Source organism: Cuculus canorus, chromosome Z (genome assembly GCF_017976375.1).
Source record: "Cuculus canorus isolate bCucCan1 chromosome Z, bCucCan1.pri, whole genome shotgun sequence".
Classification (NCBI taxonomy): Eukaryota; Metazoa; Chordata; class Aves; order Cuculiformes; family Cuculidae; genus Cuculus; species Cuculus canorus.
The window spans coordinates 13995023-14009675 of NC_071441.1; the positions used below are offsets into that span (position 1 = coordinate 13995023).

General features: G+C 39.6%; 1 protein-coding gene across 2 annotated transcripts in view; it reads right to left on the reverse strand.

Annotated features, from left to right (window-relative positions):
* Window positions 1-12334, reverse strand: part of JMY (junction mediating and regulatory protein, p53 cofactor) — a 66925-nt gene extending 54591 nt beyond the window's left edge. For both annotated transcript variants that reach the window (XM_054054883.1, XM_009566291.2), the window contains exon 1: window positions 11438-12334. In XM_054054883.1, the coding sequence (XP_053910858.1) occupies window positions 11438-12202 (765 nt within the window). In that variant the 5' untranslated portion in view covers window positions 12203-12334. The remainder of the gene's footprint in view (window positions 1-11437) is intronic.
* Window positions 12335-14653: the final 2319 nt, after the last annotated feature.

Here is a 14653-nt window from a genome sequence, read left to right on the forward strand (position 1 = left end):
ATAACAGAGCACAACAGGAGGCTAAGACCAGCACACTTCAGATTGCCTGGCCTCTTTTCATTTGTATCAGTTATCTTCATTTATACTTAGGCTAACAGCTTCTAGGACAGTAACAATTACTTCCGCGAAGTTCATTTACACTGCAAAATCTACTACCAAAAATGCACCTCATTTCAATTTGCAACCTGTAATACAAGTCTGTAGAAAAGGGAAAGAACTGAACTGGATAAGAAAATTGAAGTAGTACATTAATGTAGACAAGTGAGCCAAAAAGTTATTTCCATCTATGCATCATTACTGAACAATGCAATTTCTCTCCTCCCACACAAAAATCTACTCCGAAATCTAAGCAGAACTGCATGTGCATATATAACTCGTTGGAACATCACAAGGCTTAGTCTTAAAGCTGCCAACTCTGACAACAATGTATGGCACACCAGATCTCACCTGAAAACTCAAGAAGGAGATGTCAACAACTAAAATCTATTTTCCATTTTCTGTAAACAAGGCAAACATATATATAACATCATGGTAAAGTAGCTTTTATTTTAAGATGGTACTTGTCTGACCACCTTACCTTACTGAGTGATTTGGCTGTGTCACTCCTGAGTTACACTACCATGCCAATTGAGTGTCTACAAAAAACAGGTTATTTGTTTGAATTTAGTATATTAGAATAGAACAGCCACAAATAAACTACAGAAATCATAGCAAACAAGGGCTAATTCCATAGGAACGTTCACTTTATAAAAATGCTAGCTTTTTTTTGCTGTTAGTAACACAGAAGTAAGTATTGACATTGTAATGTAATCTGATGAATAAAATACAACTGTTCACCATATTTCAAAGTTATTAAGGCACTCTGGGACTCCTTCTATTTGGAAAGGGGCAAAATAACTGGAAGATAAAGTCATTAATGAATCACTGATCAGTTGGTACATGGTAGCTCTGGACGGAAAGACTTGTAGACAACACCTCACCCTGAAGGCTTGGCAAAGAGCTTATTTTACACGTCCTAATGAGTTCCAAGCAATTTTTTTCTGCAGGGGTCTGATAAAAAAAAAAACAAAACCAGAAGACTGCAAACATGCATTACATAAGCATTCATCGTGTGCCATAAAATACACGAACTTCTGGTCCGCAGACCTTCCTCTTCAGTGCTTCTGAACTATGCTGTTATTCAGGAAAATACATTCAAGAGCCTCAAAACCAACAACTGTTTAAAGAAACTACCATTTGCACACAATGAATACATTTACATAGCAGGCATTATAATGCTACTCTTAAAACTTTTCTCTGATTAATGTCTGCAGCATCAGGACACAGGCCTAGCCATACATCCACTCTGCTAAAGAGAAAATGTTCTTTCATGAAAATAAAGGCAAAAAATTGATGGATGAAAAAAAAGTAAGAGGCATAACTTCACTCTGAAGTCAATTTATGGGACTCACAGCAGTAGCACTGAATTAGTTTTACAGTTTTACAATGCATTTGGCATGGTAGTAGCAGATATTCTCTAATGTTCGAAAATCTAATTTTAGACACTTAAAATCTAATTCAAAGCAAGTAAAGCATTGTGACTATATTAGATTCAAACCACCAGTATAGGTGAATTTACTTCTTAGGCTGAGCTGAGCTAATGGCTTGCTCCTACTGAGAGGAGATCCTACTTCCCATCTCCTTTTCCCTCTCTTCTCCCCACTTTCTCCTGGTTCCTTGGACCTTCTGCTCTCAAGTGCCCTCTTCTTCCACTGCAATGGCTTTGATATTTCTCAGATCCTTCGACAAATTAACTGAGCATCTGGCAGAAAGCTATTTCTGTAGTTTCTCTTGGATTAATTTACTGAGTTGAATCAGCACATGGCAAGGAGAGAGAAGCACAACAGGAAGGAAAACAGAGCTGAAGAGGAGAGGCCAGAAACTGATAGGATCCTCACCTTTCAGCACTAGGAAGCTGATGATCCAGTCCTTCAGCTCCCTTCAACAAGGCAGCTGATGAACACAAATAGCCACTTGTGCCATTTCTCAATAGTTCAACATTGTTTCAATCTCCACAGCACCTTATACAATGGTGAAATCATACAAGGGCAGCTCTAAGAAGGAAACAGCATTATGCATGACTTAATGCAATTTTTCAAGTTTAAGACAAAGTAATGAGGTTTTCTGTTCAAAAGTTCAATACAATAACCAGAACATGCCAATAGAAAGAATATGTTTACAGCCCACCAATACTAACAAGAGGGTAAATAAGATATTAAAGAACTTCTGAAATCCCTTATCATGCACACTACTTCTCCTTTAACATAAAATACCACGTAAATAATAACCTATTACATCACTTTCATAACAGCATGTTTCAGACAAAAGCTATTTATATTATTATCAGGTGAACACAGACTTGTATTTTGTGGTGCTACTCATTTGGGTTGGTTTTATTCCTGCTTTCATGGAGAAATGAAGGGGAAAGGATATACAGTTTACAAGTTATCGATCTATAAAATTAATGTGTCATAAAGCAGCATGATAAAACACAGCTGAAATAATACATACATTCCCTTTACCTACTAATTTAACTTTTCCATAACAGCCCCAATTCTGCAACTAGTTTAGGATTTTTTTAAACTCCTCCTACATATGTATTTTGTGCTGAATTACACTACTCTGTGAAAAAAATGGTACAACTGAATTCTGACATGTGATAATTATAAACAAATATCACGAAAGCTGAATAATCTGGACTCTGAAGACAGTGCTATTTGTAGAAAAATTACGAACTTTTAGAAACTTTTAAAACATCTACAATTTTTTCCTCTGAGAAGTGTCACAACTGAATTAGCACATTTATTTCTTTTTCTTTTATTTTTTAATTCTCTTAAAACAAATATAAACCATGCAGTGTTATTTAATGCTTCAGGCTTTTATTTTTGTGCTTTGCTCTTTTTTTAAAAAAATGCTCTAATCAAAGTTAGTTATATTTTAAACATAGGATTAAACTAGAAAACCCAGATAGGTTCTTTCTAACATGACAATCTATGATTCTAAGTTATTGAAAAATCTTTTATAATAGCCTCTCTCTGAAGTAGCTCAAAACAAGTCACGATGCAATACTGTTATGTGAAAAGTTGTACCACTACTAATTTTAGATGACCTACAAATTGTCTGCAAGTCATCACAAACAAATGCTAATTGATTATTTAAACATTTTTCAAAGCAAAAGAACCAACCCAGTTCCCTCACAGCAATATCTTAGCATTTTTCCAAAACATGGTCACAAACATTTGTCTACAAATTTGTCTTGCATTTTGGAAAGTACTATAACAGTAGCATAAAATAAAAACTTCCATTACCACTTAATAAAGTAAAGGCATTCAATTTACTTTCAGGAAAAACAAAAAAGGTTGCTGAATGACTAGAAGTGTTTTACAACACCTTTTCAGGAGCAATTCAAATAGTCCACTAAGCATTCAAGTTCTTCTAAATATTTGTCTGCCCCATATGTAACAAACAAAAAATAAGTCCCTACATTTGCTAAGTTTTACTGTATAAATACCACAAACAGAAAGGACTAGAAAGGAAGCCCAGGAACAGGGCCCTACCACTAAAACATCTGTAACTGAAAACAACTTCTGCCAAAATGTTTACAACTGCTGAGCAGAACCACAGGCAGATACACCACTAGCATTCTATTTACATCTACTCTGAAAGGCTCCAGACGATGATTTTCAAAACTAGCTTGCCAGGGAAGCTCTCTGCACAGTGGAACACCTTTCTGCCTATCACAATAACAGTTAATCCAAAAGTTAAATCCAAAGTGCCTAAATGAGACTCTAATAAGGTTACTAATAATAGTAGACACAATCGATAAGCAAGAGCTAGTAAACAAGGAGATATTTGTGGAGACTTGACACAAAAACACGCTTCCCTTATTAATTTATACAGCTTATGACTGTAAGATAAATGAGTTCATCCAACATTCTGCTCAACAAATTAGGACAGTTTTCTTTGGTTTTATAATCCTGTTTCAAGGTACGCAAGACTTCAATAACTGTTTTTGAAGACTAACCTGTATTCTATCAAACAGCAGCACTAGATTTATGATGAGATCATACTACCACTTCCTGTAAGGGTACAATTCTTTTTTCACCATTCTTAAAATATTACTGCATGTCTGCTACTAAAGAGCACTGCACTTAAAGAAGGGATTTGCAGTGAACTATCCAAGGTCTTTGTTCTGAATGGTTACACAGTAATATTAATACTATGAAAGATGTGTAATTCAAATAAACTGTTTCAACGTATATTAACTTAGGCTCCCTTCCTCAAAAGGTCTCAGGCTTCTAATCTTGGTCAGTATACACCACACAGTTAAGTCCATATTTATTGTTGGCCTCACAGGCTCCTTCCCCAGAGTGCTACCATGCTGAATAGCAGTAGCAGGACAAAAATTTCAGATGCCGAATTTTTAACATAGGAAAATGTTTTTAACAGCAGAATATCTTATTTACAAGCTTTTATTACATCATAAATTAACAGTAACTTGTGGCATATTTTATAAAAAGTTAATTTATTTTAACTAGGGATTTTTTCTGGGAAAGAACTAGGGATGTTTTCTGGGAAAGAGACAAGAAACAAAGTAGCTGTGGCAACCTCCCCAGTGGCAAAATACATTTTAAGTGCAGGTTTCTCTACAGAGTTCAATTCACATTAATTTGCTTCTCCTACTTTTGTATGGTACTAAAAAAATACATAATAGAATTATAGTATCATTGAACATTAATAGTTGATTCCTCTCCAGAGGAAATAAAGGCTCAATCCTCTTCCTCCTATTTAAGACACTCTCAACAGTTAAAGCAATAGACTTAACATCCCACAATAACACCTTATCACACCGCCAACCCCTAAGTAGCAGTTAACAGTCTCAGCAACAGTTCAGATATATATACATAATACCACTGAGTTAGTCACAATGTATCTTAAGAGTATCATCATTCTCCTTCCCTGTCCTTCTATCCTACCTTCTTTCCTACCATACTCCTTATGGCTAAGTTTTAATCTCTGGAAGATAGAAGAGTTCTACAGATGTATCTTTAGTTGGATTGAGTCTCCACTTAGACTGAAGTTCTCGCCAATAACAGGAATTTCCTGGTGGACTGCAATGGTATATTTCTACTAATATTAAAAAAGGGGATCCCTAAAAGCAGCTCCCCAAAGAGAAAAAATGGTAGGTGCAGCCATTTCTGAAGAACTCTGCTTTTCAGTGCCTTCTTCTGCTCTGTGGTAGTAATATTCACATATATATAAGACAATAAATCTCGTTGATCATCCGTAAGCAGAGCATTGTCAAGAGACGTAAAAGATTAAATTATTAGAAAGAATCTGCTTTCAAATTTCGAACTTGCCTGTGTAATTCTTTCTGCAGCCAGAAACACAGGGGAGGAGGTGGGGGTGGGAGTGAGGGCAGGGGAGACAGAGTGGTAAATTACTGGATTAAGAAAGTAGTTCTAAAAAAGTATCAACTTGAAGGCAGGACATTCAATTGAAGAGAAAGAAAATAATGCTGAAAAAACGAGAAAAAATATGCAAGAAGACAAAAGCCAACACGAAAGAAAGACAACCCACCACCACTATAGAAAGTGGGGAAAAGAGAAAAAAACCCAAACTTTAAATCGAAAATAAGTATCCTACTGAGACTGGAAAAGATACAACACAGAAATGAACTGAAAAAACATCTAATTAACTTATAATCACAAGTCAATACATCTCTGAAAAACATTACTGCTTCCTAAAAAAAAACAGAAGTAAAAGTGAAGGACAGGAGAAAAAAAAATCAATATTTATTCAAGAAGATATCAAATGGAAGAAGGATAAAAGATAAGATTTTTCAATTAAAAGGTAAATTGTTATTTTACTTAGGACTTAGAAGGTTTTAATACACAGACTAAAGAGCAAATACTATGGTAATATGATCTAATATCCTCTAAACATGGGATTCCTAGAGGCCACTTTGAAGTATAAATTTTAAAACTGTACGTAATCACATCTTAGGCTTTCAGCAGCTCTGAGCCCACTATATGATTAAGCCATTGTGCATATAATTATCCTTGCTACTAAAGGTCCAAGAATCTCCATGTAATATGCATTTACATATACAGAACACATTTCAGAAACTCAACAGAACACTGAAAATACCATGTGACTTAGAGTTTTGTTATTTGCAGGGAAGTGGAAGAGGGGTAACCGCTTCACATTTAATTCCACTTATCTGAAAATGTACTGCAGTATCCTTGGCAATGCATTTGATGCTTTCAGTCAGGTGCGACTTTCCAATGCCTAAAATGCTTTAAAATATTTATTGAATTAGGACTGCTCTGTAACAACCAGAAATAACTGCTAATGACTCCAGATGCAAATTATATAAATAAAAAGCTGATGGCTGACAAGGAAGATAATATCTTTGCTTGGACTGTAAAACAATTACTAGCCAGAGTACTGTTAGCATGCATCTCCTAAGAATTTGGAATCTACTTTCCTGTTGCATAGAGCATGCCTTAAGGCTGCTGACATGTTATATTTTGGTTAAACTAACCTGTAGTACTGATACAGTACTTAAATAGCTTATTACAAAGTAGGCAGAAGCGAATAGGAAGAGTTTTACTGGAAACAACTGTTAAGCCCACAAATAATGAATATGTAAAAAGAAGCTTTCGAACAAAACCAGGCTGGATTTCCAGAATGCTCAGCATTTGTCTTAACTGCGCTGTTAGTGTCAATACGGAAAAAAACAAAACAAAACAACCCACAGTGTATCCTATTTTAATCCTCTCTGCTCCCAAAGTTAAATCTGAACCAGTGTTCTTTTCTCTCCTGAGACATCTTAGATATCTTCTAAATCCAGCTACTGCAGTTCACACACGCGATCCAGTTTTCTTTGCTTCTTGCATAGAAAGATACTGCATTAGTTTTGATGGAAACACTAGTGCTAGCATTTGCTTTTTGTGTCACTGAAACTCAGAACACTTTTTTGGTAGTGTTTAATATTATGTACTTTTGCATTGTAAAGTTTGACATTTAAATCTCTCTTTAAATCACAGTGTGCCTAACAGTAGATCATTGAATAGAAACAGGTCACCTTACTTCCAGAAAACTTGCATGTTTGGTACAGTGCCCCACTACTGGCACATATACATTCACTTTAGAACTGATCACATGTTGTCAAAAAGCAAGGAAATAAAGTTCTTTTAGTTACCAAGGTGACCCTGAATATTGATTCTCTAAAATATTAGAACAGGTTCAAATAAACTAAAGAATAACCTATGGATCTTATTTAGATTTTTGATAAAACCGGAAATATGTGACAGCATCGTTGGAAAGCAACAAATGTGAAATTCCATCTCTAATAACTGGATTGATTACTTACCAATTTGTGTGATTTAGACATGAAAAAAGAACTACCCTATTAAAGATGTGCAAGTGATTTTAAAAAGTTGTATACATACCGATTTAGGAAGAAAATGACAACACAAATTACTGTGAAAAACGCTACATTTTCTTCTCATACAACTTACTGCTATGACAAAACAGATAAAAGATTCTTATGTTAATTTTTCTTAACCTTTCTAGCCCTTTGAGTCAAAAGAAAATTATGCCAACCAACATAAAATATAAATTCCCAGTGCTGTTCCCATGCTTATTAAAATATTCCATTATGCAGGAGAAGGAGATTAAAAATATCAGCAAATCCAAACTCCCAAGGCAGTCTTCGGTTAGCCACAGAAAATAAGAAGCTCTCAGAATTTCTTCAGAATTTAATTATCACTAAAAAGTGTTTTGGAACTTTTCTATTAAAGCAATTCAAAAGAACACACACAGAACAGATATTCAAAATGGCTTTTAACTGCTTGCAGATACTAAAATTCATAGATTTTACAGAGCAACAAAAAAAAAAAATTAAAGCCAGTCTCTTGAGTAGCTTTATAACTGGAATTCAAGATCCTACAGACCGTGTCCTGCTAAATTTCAGATTGCTATTGCAGGTAAGAGCTATAAGAAACAAGAGATTACAAGTACCATTAATGCAGAGATGCTGAGGGAGGCATGTAACAAAGACAGACTTCCCAAACTCACAACACGCTATTTGCAAGAGCAAGTAAAATGATAACCATACAATGGAACATATTCACTAGTGTGACTAGGCCACCAAAAGATTTTAACAGTATTTTTCACTGACATCACTTTTTATTCAGCAAAGCCGTAACTACTTTCAACCTTCTGCCAACACAGCACTGACAAAGAGGTACGACACCATCTTTGATATTACTCCTCTCTTGTTACACTGGGAGGAACACAGACAGGAAACTAAAAGAGAGAACTTCCTCTGTCCTCTGCAAAGTTTAAGGTTTCAGAAATACTGGCCAAGAAGTTGGAATCCCAAATATGGATTCAGTGCCATCCTCTGTTGAAATAATAACATCTTTTTATAGTCATTAACTGATTCTGTATCGTGCCTCATTTGGGAGCTCAGAACTCCAGCTAAGCATCCAAGAAATTTTTTAAACAAACAAGCTTAATGAACACGGGCCCCAAACAAGTGTTTATTCATTTTCAAAAATGAGGCAGAAAAATATTTATTCCTTTAGGTACAAACTCCTAAGCTATTCCAGAATTAATAGTTTTATTTGAAAAAACAAAAGATGTGGTATTTCAAAACTACAAATCATGCAGAAGAAATTAATTCCAGGTCATACAGTTCCTCTACGACTACTTTTCTTCTTCACATTGGATCTGTTTCTACTTGCAACATTCTCCTGGATTATTAAAGGTTAATAATTGAAACAGAGATAAAAATGCCTATTACAAAAAGCAACAATTGCTAACTACTGCAAAAATAAATTGGCTTGTGTGTGGTCTACAGAAATCAATAGATGGCCAAGCAGAGGATGCTGAAACAGTGAACATAAGAGATTCTGTCACTCACTTTGATTCTCCACTCGAATGAATATAAGCAACAGAAACTGCAAATGTTTCTTAGGTAATATCCAACTGCACAAAGGAATTCGTAATAGATGAAGTGACTGTAAACCACAGAGACATATTTTGAAATGTTAAGCCAAGGTCTTGGAGTTGTAAACCTGTTTTTTGCAACATTTTACATTAATGAAGACCTTCCACATTCATTACAACCATCTTGGTCACCAATGCTGCTCAATCCTTTCCCTTTTTCCTCAAAAGTTCTGCCCAAGAGGTAAAATCATTTAAAACTGCAGGAATCCAACACTGCATTCCTACGATCAGCTAACAGTCAAGACTTCAAGCACAGATGGAAAAGTAAATCAAAGCAAAAGATGAAACATTGACTTGGTAGGTTATGTCAAAACTATGAAAACCCTTTACTTCACAAATACCAAGCAGTACCCATCACCCATTGCTTCATTTGCCAAGAATTGCAATGAGAGACAATACGAGTATTTGCTTAAAAGAAAGACATTTCCTGTGGACCAACTAAACCCCTAACTGGTAAGGAAGGGAGAAACAAGAGCTAGAACAGAAAGAGCAGGTCATTCTACTGGTTTCTTTTCTTAAACATGAACTACTTTTAACTAAAGGAGGATCAATTTACATAGCTGACAGTGACCGAAGTAGAGTTGTTCTGACTTTAGGTGCAGTACTGGATTGGTTACCACGAGCTAGGAAGGTTGTACTGTAGTCAAATACACAAATAGGCTCTGCCGTTTCATCTGCACCAAGTTTTGAATGTTAACCAATAATAAAAGTGTTGTTTAGAGCTCTTTATGGATAAAGCTAGCATTGACAGTCCATTCATTTTTTGCCAACAGTACTACTGCTAACAGAATCTGAGATTCTCCGAGAAACAAATAGTTCTTGCACAGAAATTCCAAATAACCATTTTCTCCAAAACGTCACACACTTCTAATTAGGTAGCCTGTTCCCATACTCCACATATTTGACAGGAACTTCTCCTATCCTGCTCAGCTCTTTACACAAACTCCTGGTCTAAGGGCTAAATGAATCTAAGCACACATTCCTAAGCATTCATGAAGTTAAACAGAGCAAAACAGAAGGCAATATGCTTTCATATATTTCAGACTAAAACTCCTGCAGAAGACCATGAAACTAAGTAAAGGTTGTATACCAAAATTAATGAGGATTAATTCAGGTAAACAGTCGCTAAAAAAAATAAAAATCACAATATGTGCTAACACTAGAATTTGGAAATAGACTCGCATGTGACAATGCTACACTTGGATGCCCTTATCGTGATTTCATCATTGATAATTTTCTCAAACTCAGTAACTCCAGTCACTAAGAAAGAGCTCAGCTTGAATCCTACAAGGACTCAAAATTATGCCATCAAAATAGACAGCAAGCAGACGTACTCACTCTCCAGCAAGGAACAAACATTCACCATGACACATTTTCGAAGACACGACATTGGCAGGGTATATGCAGACAGCAGAAGCAGCCAAATTTGACCTATATCCACAGAATACAAGTTAGATGGTGTTTGCAAAAATGAAAGTCTCAGTAACAACCTAACACATACGTGCACCTAGACAGATCCCAGTACATATTGTAGCAAGGCCATCAAAACACAAAAACAGGTGTAAAGTTCTCCTTTTTCACTGGAAAAATCTGGATCCTCATATATCTCCATCCACAACGACGTGAAAAAATTATCACACACGGATGCTATAAGTTAGTAGAAGCTCAACTACTTTCACCTAAATCGTATGGCATAAGAGAGATGGGGTGTCATGAAACATCCAAGTCTTGTCAAACACTAGCAACTACAACACAGTGAACACTCACTAGGACCAGACAGCATGCTTTTTAAAATCCCAACCCTAAAAACTTAGCACCTAAACAAAAGTTGTACATACTCCAGTTCCACTGGAGAACATCACCTCACTTGAAATACCAGACTCATTACCCAGAGCCTGAAGGAACCTAAAATTTTTTGGCCTAAAGTACCTAAATTTCACTGTCAAAATAAACACCACATGTTGCTGTTCCCATTAAAAAGAAAAATTCGGACTCCAACACAACCCGGTGCAAAGCAACAGAAGAACAAAAATGTGGGAGCGACCTTCCCAAACCTGTCAGATTCTTCATCACAAATATTCACATTCGACTGTATAGAAAAAAAAAAATAAGGTACTGACACATTCAGATGCCTAGGGAAATCTGCATCTTCTTAAATCCTAGCCCTACAGACCTTGGCAAGCTTCGTTTTCTTACTTAGATTTTCCAAAGCTTTTTTTTTTTTTAAACTAGACAATTTTCATATACTTTTTTTGTCGTCCCACAGATCGATTGATTCTGAAAAAGCAGAAGGGAGCAGCAGGAGAGAACTACAGATGCCAGAGTAAGGAAGAGGTAACGCCGAGGTGGAGATATACGGACGACGCGGTAGCCTCACCTCCTGGATTCTCCGGCGGGCCCGCTGCAGCACCTCCTCGTACCCCTTCTGTCGCAGTTCACTCAGGCTCTCGTAATACTCTTCGGGGTCGTCGGTCTCGGCGAAGAGTATCTGCGACAGTATCTTCCAGCCGCAGGTATCCAAGCTGTGGACCAAGTAACCTTGCAGCTTGCAGCAGAGCGCGTCCATCTCCTGCTCCGAGAGCTCCGGGGCTCCGAAAAGTACGGTCCACATGCCCGAGGGCTCCTCTGGGAAGGCGGGCAGGTAAGGCTCCAGCTCGGAGTTCACCGAGCACAGCTGCTGGTGCACAGCCCTCAAATCTTGGAAGGAGAAGAGGCCGGCCCAGCTGCACTCCTCCCCTACGGGCTCCGCGTCGGGGACGGTCGGCTCGGAGGGCGGCGGCCCGGCGGCCCCCTCCTCCTTGCCCGGCTCCAGCACCTCGATGTCCTCGGGGCCGCACGCCGCCGCGGGGCCCCGCCGCCGGGCCGGGCTCCCCGCACCGCGCGCCGCCGCCTCATCGCGGCCCCGCGGCGGCCCTGGCTCCGCGCCCCGGCCCGCAGCGCCGCCGGGCCTCGGGGTGGGCTCGCGGGAGCCGCCGCGCTGGCGCTGCGCCGTGCGGTTGTGGCAGGTGATGGCGAACTTGCCTTCGATCTCGTTCCAGGCCACGATGAAGACGAACTTGTGCTTCTCCCGCTCCTGGAAGGCGTGAGGCCTCACGGCCACCCAGTCGGCCTCCAGCGTTTCCTCCAGGGCGAAGGCGGACATGGCGCTGCGCGGCTTCCCACGCAGGCACGCTCCCCGCGCCCGGCCGCCGCCTCACCGCCTGCCACCGGCCATCTTGGCGCCGGTCTGCGAAAGGGGGGAAAGCACGGAGAGGAATCGCCTCGCGCTTCGGATCTCGGCCTCGGCGGACAATGCCCCCGCGCGCAGGTAGCGCGCGCGTCACGTGGGGCGGCGTCTGTTTACAAGCGGCGGCGGCGGCGCTGCGGCAACTCCTCGCCGGAGCCTCGCCCGCTCCGCTCCGCCCCGCCTTCCCCATTGGCTGGCGCTGCGCCCCGCCCCTTTCCCGCCGGCCGCGCTCTCGGCCCCGCGCGGGGCGTTCCGTGCTGGGGCTCGCCGTGACCTTTTGGGGCGGGGGGGGGGGGGTGAGCCGTTGCCAGGAGGTATTTAAGCGTGGAGATCCACTGAGGGCCTTCCCGTGGAGAAATGGCGTCTGTTTTGCCTGTAAAGTGGCTTTCTGCGTGGTTATAGTGACAGGGGACAGGACAAGGGGAATGGCTTCAGCCTGCGCCAGGGAAGGTTCAGACTAGATATCAGGAAAAAGTTTTCACAGCAGGGGTCATCGGGCAGAGGCTGCCCAGGGAGGTGGTAGAGTCACCATCCCTGGAAGTATTTAAAAGATGGGTGGATGAGATGCTCAGGGACATGGTTTAGTGGCAGATAGAAATGGTTGGAGTCTGATCTAAGAGGTCTTTTCCAACCTAGTGATTCTGTGTTACAGGAAAGGACGTGGTGCTTCAGCAGCTGGTTTTAGTTGTATGATTCAATTCTGACTAGAGATCGAACCTGAAGGAAGAAATTATTTGTTCTAAGTTGCTAACCAATTATGCATTTGAATATTATGTGTACAATATTGGGATTTTAGCACTAAAGTGTAGCATGAGCTTGAATAATAACTTCTGGCTAGCCTGTGCCTGGATACCTATGCTTACATAAGGAATTTTAACAAGGCTGCAGTAAAAAATGTGGCTGCATCTAATTAAGCCAGATATTGGGGACTAGCGCGATGATAAGGGAAAGACCCAGCTAGGACTAGATGCAGCCTTGAACAGGTACCCAAGGAGTCTAAGAGCGTGTGCAAGAAGGAGAGTTGAAAAGTTTAGCTGTGAGCAAGATCTACGATCTTCATCCCGAGATCCCTGAAGAAAACTCCGAGATGGCAGAGCGGCTGCACCAAGGGAAGGGAACTAATATAAATAATTCCAGGAACTGATTATAACAGACACACCTGTTCTAGAAAATGTGATGAATCATGTTCTTTGACTGTGTACAGCCTTTGTGAATTGTACTGGACATTGCACACATGTTAGGTGGAGCAGCGATCCCCTGTATGCCCAGTGTCGCATTAAAGAATACCTTACTTAATAATCAAATTGGCATTGATTATTGAGTCTGGCTTTTCATGGCATCAAGCCAAAAGACTTCAGAGATCCATTATGGAGAGCACCTAACTGCATGCTGTACAGCACAAGTTCTCGCTTGGGCCACAAAAGAGTGCAGCATCTGTAATGAGACCTGGAGACAAGAGCATGCTCTAGTCTTGGGCAACTGTGAATTTTTATTATTGGAGTTAACTGCACAGAGACAGCAGTTTAAGCTCATGATGGCCAGTCCTTGAGAATTGGTAGTGCTTGTAGCACCGTCTGAGGCTTCCAGGTGTGTTACAGAGGATGTAGGGATTCAAAGGCCGATGGCTGGTTTCCTGGTGACCTTCAGGAAATACCATTTCTCGTCTTGCATAAATGAAAAAAAAATATTTCTTGCTATAACAATCTCAAAATATTTGCATAAAAAATAATCAGTACAAAATACACAATTGTACACCTGTGATATTTTCATTCTGCAAATTTAAAGGAAGTGCTAGGGAAATAAAACATTCTTAACTGAGTTTGCCAGAAAAGCAAGAGTGAGTCACAGATTTTTTTTCTAAAGTTACCATATTGACTAGCATCCTGTCCTTGGAGGCTAGGGTGTTTGAGGAGGGCCTTTGAAAAGCCAAACATTCTCTAACATTCTCACTAACAAAGCAACCTCCTATATACAGGAGAATCAAGGTGACAAAGTCTTATGTACCCAGAGTCAGAACTCTTAGGAAAAATGAGGAAATTATGGCTCAGCAGGCAGAGGAAAGACTGTATCTATGTTCTAAAGCTAAGGGTGATGTGTGCCATACATCTCGAAGAGCAGCATTCTTTTCTGTTACTGTAAATTTAGGCACCAGATCAAAGCATCTGTGAAGTGATCTGGAAGATTTGATTATACCCCGTGTGAAGTGGCCAAGTAAGGGAACAAAGAATACATTAGTGAAGGAAACACAGTCTATCTGTTAAGTATTCAGAAACAAATTTTCAGCAGAAGAATGTAAGGAGCCATCCTGTTTTGTCTTTAATAATGCATCAAAGAAAAACAACGAAGATGTTAATCTATATCTCCAGG